The sequence below is a fragment of the Mya arenaria genome, chromosome 8 (assembly GCF_026914265.1).
Source record: "Mya arenaria isolate MELC-2E11 chromosome 8, ASM2691426v1".
Taxonomy (NCBI): Eukaryota; Metazoa; Mollusca; class Bivalvia; order Myida; family Myidae; genus Mya; species Mya arenaria.
The window spans coordinates 3,621,883-3,633,290 of NC_069129.1; the positions used below are offsets into that span (position 1 = coordinate 3,621,883).

The 11,408-nt window shown below is 34.6% G+C and overlaps 1 protein-coding gene across 7 annotated transcripts in view; it reads right to left on the reverse strand.

The window, feature by feature from the left end:
* The window catches only part of LOC128243253 (uncharacterized), a 34,943-nt gene extending 23,830 nt beyond the window's left edge, over positions 1-11,113 (reverse strand). For 6 of the 7 annotated variants that reach the window (XM_052960897.1, XM_052960893.1, XM_052960895.1 and 3 more), the window contains exons 1-14: positions 11,044-11,113; positions 10,322-10,443; positions 9,875-10,102; positions 9,213-9,368; positions 8,710-8,826; positions 8,184-8,336; positions 7,644-7,767; positions 7,108-7,270; positions 6,762-6,890; positions 5,758-5,933; positions 5,077-5,181; positions 1,560-1,822; positions 1,227-1,299; positions 763-945 (exon numbers count right to left, since the gene is read on the reverse strand). In XM_052960897.1, coding sequence (XP_052816857.1) covers positions 763-945; positions 1,227-1,299; positions 1,560-1,822; positions 5,077-5,181; positions 5,758-5,933; positions 6,762-6,890; positions 7,108-7,270; positions 7,644-7,767; positions 8,184-8,336; positions 8,710-8,826; positions 9,213-9,368; positions 9,875-10,102; positions 10,322-10,390 — 1,939 coding nt within the window. In that variant the 5' untranslated portion in view covers positions 10,391-10,443; positions 11,044-11,113. Of the gene's footprint in view, positions 1-36; positions 55-762; positions 946-1,226; positions 1,300-1,559; positions 1,823-5,076; positions 5,182-5,757; positions 5,934-6,761; positions 6,891-7,107; positions 7,271-7,643; positions 7,768-8,183; positions 8,337-8,709; positions 8,827-9,212; positions 9,369-9,874; positions 10,103-10,321; positions 10,444-11,043 lie in introns of all 7 variants that reach the window. The other variant, XM_052960896.1, reaches the window with a different exon arrangement.
* Positions 11,114-11,408: the final 295 nt, after the last annotated feature.

Genomic DNA, 11,408 nt, shown 5'->3' on the forward strand with positions numbered 1-11,408 from the left:
AGCTACAATCAATAATTTCTAGCTATAATCACACACTTTTCTGAGAACAAAAATCTGAAAGAAATTACACTCTAAATGCAAAACTTGAAAACATATACCTGGTAAGAAAAGGACACGAAATTTTGAGACTGTGATGGATTTTTTTTATAATTAAGATTGAACTATTGACCAACATATTGAGCCACAGCTTGTGGAAAGTAGCATTCTTCACAGTAACAAAATGTTCGTGTCCATTGTGAAGAAATGCAACTGTTCTAAATCTGCTCTTATCATCTTGTTGTGTGTTACATGGGGTTTTAGTGTTAAACTTTTGACTACCGGTACTGTGCTTGTTTTTGTATTTTTTTTATAAATATCTAGTACTTGTATTTTACTGATGCAACACAAATAAACATTTAACATTAATTATTTTATATGATGTAGGCATGTTGTTACTTCAATAAATGCAATAACATTTTACCTATTTCAATTCCAAATTTAGAGCAATTGCATTTCAGAGAATACAAATATTTAATAATAAAAGCAAACATTCTGTGAAACAAAGTAAACGTGATACACAATATAATTTGACAATATATATTTGATAAATTTTGTTCTTACTGGAAAATACCTTATGGTTCTGTGTAAACTGAAACCTACATAAACATAATGAATGTTATGCCCTGCTCCAACCCCTTTATTAACTCATATCTCTTAAAACAAATGAATTATCCCCTTCCAAGCCCAACCCCACATCCCACCCCCTACATAACCAATACTCACTTCTATCCCTCAGGTTGTACATGACGATGCTGTACGTAGCAGTGGCGTGGTCTTGGAACGCCACGCACAGGTTCGTCTTGATCATCGTCATGTGAAGGGGAAGGTGGGCGCAGAAGAATGACATCAACGGGGCCAACGCCTCCTGCACAAACGGGTACACACGCCACACTTTGATCACATTGTCTGAGAGAGGAGGATTGAATTTGATTTAAAACAAGTTTCTTTTTTGTAAATATGAAGGACTTGAAATGAGATTAATACTTACTTAGTTGGAATCATATTTTTTTATGCATTTAACAAAAGTAGTATTTCTATCCACAGTTTTCCATACCATCTACTAATTCTAAAACCAGGAAATTTCACTCAAAGGCTTTTGATAATTGTTGGTCTTTAAAAAATTAGTTTTATTTAAACTTCATTCAAACCACATATATTATGTACATGATAAACCCGGGAACGCCTACCTTTCCCGGCAGATATGAGCTGGTCCACTTTAGCGTTGGCTATCATGCTCATTACTCCCTTCGAACCATGGGCCTGTTATCACATATGGTATTCAATTAAATCAATTTTTGCAAACATAAATAATGTTATAAAAAGAACAACATTTCTATTGATAATATTCTTGTAACGAACAAGACATGAAAATACATCCAAAAATAATCATGAATGTTTTACAAAGAAAAATTAACATTATGACATCGACATTAGCCATATGTCCAATATTGATAAAAGACATTTCTTAACAATAAAATCTATACATTTTATTACATCATACAAAAGTAATTGTAACTTACATCTATCTTGAAGGTGACCTTCCCGGTCTCCCAATCGAACACGCAGATGTAGCCATCTTTCCTACCTCCTAGCAGGAGAGTTCTGTTCATGTTCTTCTTGGATTTACCCCTCTTACTTGAACTCCGATCATCATCATCATCATCATCATCATCATCAAGGTTCAGGGCCTTCGTGGTTACTGAGCGCTTTATGGCATCCCATGTGTCGGTTTTCAGCTGTATATCCACCACGTATTCATACACAAACAAATAGTTACACGCCTCTGTGGAATGAAATGAAGCAGAAACCATTGACGCATGACGAGACTATTCTATCCCAAGCTCATAGCACTTATTTTCCTTCATGAAACTATAAAATTAATTTGGAAAACTGACAGTGATATAAATAACCCTCACAAAGAGCATGTGTACTACTTTAAGATGGCTGTTGAATCGACTTATTCCTAAAAAGAGCTGTCATTTATATGTCAATCTTTGCCTTACTGACATACATATTTATTTTTTATTTTTTCAAGTAAATTGACAATGGTCTTGTGTGTATGAAAAGAGAGTAAAAATCAAATTGAAAAGGGGCAATCATCTTTGATAAACATTGAAAACAGTTGTATTGATAGGACAAGTTATACAATTATGTTTGTGTATGCAAAAGTTATACAATTATGTTTGTGTATGCAAAAGTTATACAATTATGTTTGTGTATGCAAAAGTTATACAATTATGTTTGTGTATGCATAAACATGTCAGCGTAAGGTAAACCGGAGTGCTTCTGACAAATGCTCATTGCTATGCAACCCATGAAATAAATGTTTTGGTGCTCACTTGGTGAAAATCCCCAATGGATAGAAATTTCTCCCTTATGTTAAATTTTCTCTTTCAATGTCAAGCTTGTTCCCTGCTCAATCTTTTAGAAACAAGACTGCCATGTGACAAACATCCACATTCCTTTGTGGTTGTTGTTTTTTCAGTCAGCATGGTGCATAACTCCACAATCAATATAGCCAGAGTTATGGACCTTATTAACATGAGCGTATTGTCTATGGCAGCATGTGTACCAAGTTTGATTTGAAAACCTTGAGCTGTTTTAGAGTTATAGCCAGGTACAACGTTCATGCTCTGAGACACATCTTTGCTGCTAAAAACCATATGTTAATATATGTAAAAAACAGACAAGCCAAAAAAAAAATAGAAAGAAAGATTAAGGCTCACTGTAAACACTCTTCAACTCTGCAGCATTGACAAAAGTGGGCCATACAATACCACCACATGTGAATGCAAATGCTTGTGTGTGTTATGTTGTATTTCCAAGGGGCATAACTCGACCATAGTTTTGCTAGAGCAATGGTGCTTGTATGAGAAGTGCAAATGGTCACAGAATAAATGTGTACCAAGGTTCATATTAATAACAGTTTTTTAGTTATGATCAAAATAAAGTTTAGGCATTACTCTGCCACGGAAAAATACATCATAAAAAAAGGCTTGACTATACCTCAACTTATTTTTTCTTCAATCAAAGTCAAGCCAAAATTCAGTGAAAAGCTGCAAAAGTTATATCCAAGCAATGGTAAGGTAACTTGCTAACTATCATATGTATAAAATGTATTGATGTAAATGCAGAATATGCCCAGGGTGACCTATGTCTAAGGCCATACCAAATTGAGTGTCTATGTTTAGCATCATCTGGCTTGAAGGTTAAGCCATTTCAAACCAAAACACAAAAAATTTCAACATTCAAAATACAGCAATGAAATCCTTTTTTAACTTAATACAATTATGAAACACGTTAAGAAGTATTTTCCTGCCATAAAAAAGGCTTCAAAAAATATAAAAACTTGCAGAATAAAGCATTGTTTGAAAATGTTTCATAGCCTGGTAGCTGTTCTAAGTGCTTGTTGTTTTTCCTGCCAGGAAGGTAGGTTTTGCCCTAGGAAACTGATGCTAAACATAGAATCAATATGGTATGGCCTAATGTTAGTCCAACAACGACCAGTAACTGTGGGTTAGTGCATGAGGTACGTGGTGCATACACATGGTTATAGGGTGGGAAATAGGCATCATGATCAACCATACACTGTTAAGCAGGCATCAACATGAGACACAATCCAATTCTGCAACTTGAATGGCATAAAATGTTTATAACCAGCCCTGTTACAGAAAATCTAGAATTTGAATTATAATGAAAGGCATTTAACCAATGCAGGGCTTGTGGGCTAGTGCAAATTTCAACTATTGATATAGTCTTAATTGGTATTTCATTGCCCTTGAAAAAACAAGAGAACTGCAGTGGATGGTGGTGTATATGTGCAAGTAGTTTTCAGACAGTGTTTTTTCCCACAATTTTGTGCAGGATGTCAGCGCCTTTGACACTTGGAAAATGCATCATTATGACTTATATTAAGATAGAAATGAACAAAAATACTTGAAAAAAAGTAATCAGAAACCATACTACGAATGTTATATAATTTGTTCTTTGCCAAAACACAATATTTTTTATTGAAAAATATATATAAATGATAATTTTCCCATTTGGAGAAAAATTGTTTAAGCATAAATTTGGAATGGCGCTGATTTCAACCCAAAAATGTTCATAAAAAACACTGTCAGATAAAACTAGTGAGACAAAGGTATCAGCAAAGTGATATGGTTGATCATGAGCCTATAACAACATGGGAGTCGTGCTTTTGAGGAGTAACTGGACAAATACCTGGAAATAAACAAAACATGGCTGGTTATGGTCAAAGTTGGTTACAACATATAACTGTGCATACAAAAAGGATGTAAGTGTTTAATATTATTTTGATAAATGTAAGTGGGTAGAAACATATTCTTAAACATATTTCAAAATGGATTAGCTTTCAGATGGATAAACTTTCAGACTAATTGCAATAATAAACATATAACATGTAAAAAAATAAAAATGAGTTGCATATTTATAAAAAATAATGTTCAAAGACTATCATAAATACTTTAATTTTTCAGTTTATCAAGCAAGTTGCAGCCTTACTTTTTAATTGAGGAAACATAAGTTATGTGTTAGCTATTGGTATACACATGTAGGAGGTCAAAGCTTGGGTGATGGGATTGCCATTACATATGGTAAAAAGGATAATGTCTGCCTTGCATGACAGCATTCTGCCTTGCATGACAGCATTCTGCCTTGCATGACAGCATTACCTACCTTGCATGACAGCATTCTGCCTTGCACGACAGCATTCTGCCTTGCATGACAGCATTCTGCCTTGCATGACAGCATTCCGCCTTGCATGACAGCATTCTGCCTTGCTTGACAGCATTCTGCCTTGCATAACAGCATTCTACCTTGCATGACAGCATCCTGCATTAGCTCGACAGCATTCTGCCTTGTAATACAGCATTCTGCCTTGCTTGACAGAATTTTGCCTTGCTTGACAGCATTCTTCCTTGCATAACAGCATTCTGCCTTGTAATACAGCATTCTGCCTTTCATGACAGCATTCTGCCTTTCATGACAGCATTTTGCCTTGCTTGACAGCATTCTCACCTTTCTCAGGTTCATTACATCTCCAGTTGTTCACCACTCTGCAAGGGTTTGTGTCTGTCCGTACTTTGAGGATATCTCCATTGGCCAGCACACAGAACATGGTCTCTGTGAGAGAAAGGAGAAACATTGAGATAACAGGCTCATAATCATGAGATGCATTTTTCTCCAAACAATCTTCAACTGGTCATAATAGCTAGACAGTAAGAATTTAACATTTATATATAGTGCTTAATGTAATTCTAGCAAAGCGCTGTTGAGCGAATTCACCAACAGATAAATGTTTAATTCATAACTGTTCGGTGATATCAGATTTAGATAATTAGATCAGATACATGTAAATTGTTAAAATTATTTAAACATATTCTCTGTAAGATTTTTCAGTAAATTAGCTTTTAGGATCGGTGCAAAATCTGCATAATTCTTTTATCTCCTGTTGAATCTAGTTTTACACCCAACTCCTTGACTGATTGCTGTACAAGTATTTACATTGTCTATGAAAAATTAAATGCTTTTACATCTTGTCTCTCACTGTTGTTTTAATTGTGAAAAAAACTTTAAAATATGCACGAAAATAATCATTATGCTCTTAGATCCTAATCAATTTCTACCTTTCAAATTACAGCTATGTGGATGACAACCAGAATAAAAAATTCAACCCTTTAGAAACCACCCCCACAATACCGCTCTCTATGGCGTAGGCAACATCAATGAGTCCTCTGTTAGGGCTGAGAAGCAGCGTGGTGATAACGTGGCCAGAGACAGGCGAGATTAGGCGTACACTACTGTCCCGACTCATCACTACAGAGCGTGGCGTGAAATTAGGGTGGTCCGTCTGCTTTATCTTTAGAATACGCTGACTGGAAAGAAAAAAATATGATAGTTGGTCACTGCTTCATGGAGAAAATAGCTTTATTACCTGTGTGCCTCTAATTTAAAACCAGTCTTTATAAACATTTAACTGAACAATGTATGGTGAGGAACTTATATATCTTAATGATTATTTGGACGTCTAATTCCTCAAATGATTACACTGATATTACGCTTTTTAAGATGTATACAAACATTTCCCATTGCATTCAAGTTTTAATGTTTACCTTTGGAATAACTCTTACAGAAACCACACTTGTGATTGGTCAAACACTTCTTTTGGCAGTAAAATATATGTGATGTCGGTGAAAAAAGTGTGACATTGACGCTGAGGTTGTTCAAACAAATTAATTCAATGCTCAATTGTCTTCGAGGATTACTTTTCAGCGATGTAGTTGGATTAACCCAGAAGTTTATTAAAAAAAGTGTAAATATAAATATTGAATATTTCAGAATTGTTAGATATTCAGACTTAACAATGATCTGTCCACTGACCAAATGCTTTCATACCGAGATGAAATGCAACATTAATTCTTTAATTAACAAACATATGCAAGTAAAAATATAAATCATGTTTTAGCAGTACTGATCAGAAAAATCTGACTCCCGTGCATGCGCAGTGATGCTTCAAGTCAGATTTTCTGATTCACTCATTCAAAATTATTCTTATCCTTGTCCTTAAACACGCCTCAGTGATTTCATTCAGTCTATGGCCAGTTATTTTTACAGTCCAATCAAAATGCTTGGATTCTAATCTTTAAACAAAGAGAATACAGCACTACACAGCTATCAATAGATACCAGCAGTGGTCTTCCTACCCAATGGACGTGTGTATCTGGTAGAGGTGTTGGATCTGCCACATGTCCACAGTTCGGCCGGTGAATGTGAAGAATGTGTCATAGTCCAGTGTTGTTTGTAGATTAAACACTGGCTCCTTCAATACCGCCCTGAACACAGGAATAAAAGGGGCATAGTTCATTGCATGTTTCCATTCCATAAAGGCGGTTCAGTTACAAATATTAATTTCACACATATTTCCTGTCCGAGACCAGCATGCTTTTAAGGCTCATATAAGAATTTGAATGATTCATTAATTAATAATACAAAGGACAAAGTCATTATTTCCGCTGTCTATCCACTATTTTTCCATAGGTTGCCACATACCTGTCCACCTCATCACAAGTATCAAGGTTCCAGACTCTTATTGTGTTGTCGCTGCTTGCTGAAATGATGGCGGAGCCATGTGGGTAGATGTCGATTGCATTCACACGTGCAGTGTGACCCACAAACACCATCTGCACATGCCAGCGGTTGTCCCAGATCTTGACTGGAAAGAGTGAGAGGGCCTTAGTTATCCTTAAATCAGACAGTACAAGTGTACAGTTATCATTTTTGGAACAATTTACAAGTTGATGCTATTAAAAGTCTATTGCAAATTTGACCAAATGCTAAAGCATGTTTGAGATTTAGATCAATTACCAATTGCATTTATGTATTTTATGCCAAATCGACATACACGCTTGGCTCTTTGATTTCTTGTGTCAGAAGTTCACTTGATGTTATGATATAAACATGCAAAATTTGCATTCAATAAATAACATTATACAAACTATAATCATAACAAATGTATGCTTAGTGAATTTTGGAAATTAAGTTTTGACTTAAAACTTCTAAATATCCTTAAGAGGTATGCTTCCTACTTGTGCCATCCAGAGCTCCAGTGACTAGGTACTTAAGAGGGTTGAAGTATGTCATGGCTGTGATGTCCCGCTCATGGAGATTCTTACGGTACGACAGCTGCTTCCCATCATATACATTGTACACCTGTAGGACAGAAGAGCGACAAATGTAAAAACAATTATTTCCTAAGATTATCCATAATCTGTTGACTTTGTGGCAATGTAAGTCTGCTTTTTACACTTTTAATAATAAATATTTAAAGAAAGTATATAACTGCCATAAAATCTTAAGACCATAAAACAATAATTAAGACACTGTGTTAGTTGTTTCCCATGAAGTGAAATGTTTTTAACACATTCGGTATTTAAAAGGGGATAATATTAAAAAATTCACAGATCATGATGACTCTCATTATCAAAACATCCACAAAATTGCTTTGCAAATGTTTTAATTACTGTAAGAATATTAGGAACAAAAGAAGAGAACAGTGAATTAAAAAATCTAAAATGTTGTATCAGGATAAATTAGGATAAAACAAGGCTCCAATAAATGGTTCTTACTACAACAGAGTTGAGAACAGAGAGGAATATTTTCTGTGATCGGCTGGCCGTCCCCTCCAGCACCATGTGTGTAAACATGTTATTCTCCTTAAACTCTGTACGGTTCATCTTCCGCGGGATAAGATGGCGGGCTCCATACCGAAATGACCATGTCTGTAATGACAGCAGTTAAATATAATTTATAGAAACTTGAATAAGGAAGTTATAAAACATATAAGATATATTAGCTTTAATAAACACAAACTTGCACAAAATAAACTCATAAGAAGACATGCATGCGCACAGTATTTCAGATAGAGCTCAGCACAAAGACTTGATTCTTAGCATACAATACATTTAATGCTCCATAGAGTAAATAAGCAAGACTCTTACACTACTAATAATTTTACGGTTTAGTAAGGCTAACATGCACCATAGTCTACTGTGGTTGGAACGAGCGAAGAAACAAAGATTTCATTCCACATAGACTGCGATAAGATATCACTTCATGGATCAATCAGCAAACATTTCTTGTATTTCAACTCACAGTGAAATACCCTGGTCCTACAGTGATGTACTCGTGGGTGTGTTTGTTGTAGGTGGCTAGAACGATGGTGCTTGGGGCACGTGACTGGGAGACAATCTCAAATTCATTGTTCATCAGCTGAATAAAGGAGAAATACATATATAGGCTTTAAGATGTTTATGAAATAATTAAACAAGCACCTACAATAAGGTGAACGCATTGTATGAAATGCAGAGCGTAATGATTGTTATTTTCTACCAGTCTTTCAAGTAAAATTCCAATCATCGACTTTCCAGTAAAATGGTTTGAACAAAAAAAGACCACCAATGTTGATTCTTTAAAGATTAATATGGAATTTTGCCTATAACACACCAATACATGGTTATTGCACTTAACATCCAACCATTATTCAGTCAACAGTGTGGCAAAAGGCAAGCATTCATTTTAAGTGTACATTTACATGTAAGAACAAATTTAAGCAATCCCCTGATCTTATCTTAGCCCTGGTAAAAAAGATCACTCACAAACAATTCATCTTCTCCCGTGATCCAGCCTACATACTGTCTGAAGTGTAAACAGTAGGAGATGTTGTCCATAGGTTCTTCAAGGGTGTACGTTTTCTTCCTACGACCGTCGGACATGAAGATCCGCACGCACTGCCCATCTGTTGTGAGGTATTCCTACAAAGACATGTTAGTTAGTTTGTTATTATTGTTTATTTTAGCATATGAAATAAGACTATACATTGTATATTCTTTTTTTTTGTAAACATACCATCAACAGTTTAACTCGTAAAATGAATATAAACTGATATATCCAACATGTATTTTTCTTAAATAAATATATTCTGCATTTCAGACAGAGAGACCATGAATGTCTTTATCTAATCATGAAACAGAGGACACTATTTAATGTTACTCTTTCTTTGGAAAAAATTATACAGCCAAAATATTTTGTCCCTACACAATAATCTAGCTAGGGAGCACCATATTCAAATTGTTGTGCATCAATCATTACTTACCTGGGGTCCGAAATTAAACTTTTATTGAGTAAAAACAGTTATATTGCCAATATGATATCTGGACACTTGAATGAATTAACAGAGATCCTGGGGTATGACAGCCATGAGGGTCCCAGAAACCCCAGCTAAAAAAAATCCGAAGGAAACCCTGGGCAGCAAACTTACATCAAGTTCCTTGATGAAAAGAACTTTTTTTAAGTCAGTTGAATGGTTTATTTTTCTGTGGTGATGAAGTCCATGAGACACAAGAACATTCTTAGAATCAGACTCCTTGACAGCAGTGATGGTGTTCGCTATTGAGCTACGCAGCAGGGACCAGTGAAAGCGGGCCTTGCGAACCTCGTCTTGTCGTTTTCTCTCCATCAGGATCTCCAGCTGCTTGCTCATTGGCTCCTTCAATAGAATGCTCTAAGGTTTATATATTTGTTTTAAAAAACAAAACAACAATTTCTAACAAGTTTAAATTGTTATTTTTTGAGATATAATAATTTTCCTTAAAAAATGTGAAAGAAGTTTTAATACAATTTCACATACAGCTTTGTTAAAGTGAACATATTCAAAGAAATCTTTTTCGAGGTGATCAATTAAATATATATCATTTTCACATATGACCTCCTCCTCTTCCATGTCATCCATGGTGGAGTGCTTTGTTGCGCTAAGGATGCTGGCAATAGCTGACATTGTGTTTATCTGCTGTTTCTGTCTTCAAACTTGGGTTTACATTATTGCCTTTACTGAAAATAAAAGTTAATATGGTTTCCTTTATCAATACATTTTATACAGATGCTCAATTGAAGTAATTTATGTTGGGGCAACATTTATTTTAAAATCAGATTACATAAAATGCTACATAAGCCAAAAATGGGTTGAGCATTTGTCTGTATTGGTGGGAGGAGGGAAATCTTCATCATCTTTTTCTCCAAAGTGATTTAGGAAACAGGGACTTATTGTATGAGTGTACTAAGTCTTATATAATAAACATTAAACACCGGATTCTTCTAGGGAATAAATAAAAAAAATATGTCCATGTACAAAATTCTAATGTAATTTGCAAAACCTTTTCAATGCAAGCAAACATTCAAGATCTTTTTCCAACCTTTCAAAAGGACAAACGAAAATTCCAAATAAATGTCATAACGTATGCATTACTTTTCAAAATGAATGAAATAAAAAATTCTGATTCAGTTTCAATACAAACAAATTTCCAAAAATAAAAAAATTAAAGATAATTTCCGGTCAAAAGGGAAAATAATTAAGTATATTTATATATATGATTTTGTTGAAGAAGCTGGCTTAATGTTACTATGTCTCGAATATGATCAATATTTAATTACATCATTGAATAAAACTTCCATCATTTTTAAAAAAACTTTGTTTATTCCGCCATTTTGAAATCTCCAGGAAATGACGTCATTTGAACCTAAAGAAATGTTTGAGCCGAAAGAAATTGAGGCAATGCATGGAATATTTGGCAATGCATGGATTACTTCCTTTGATGAACTGTGGTTTGTGTACTTAAATATATTTATATATAAATGATTATATTTGCAAATGAAATAGGATAAACCCATGTGATGTCTTTTATTTTTTATTTATAATTTTATTGAAACGGAACATGTTCATCTTGAGAAATATGTATACAGTATGTGTATAGAGGATCTACAACGAGTCGTCAAATAAAAGATACGGTCATTTTTAT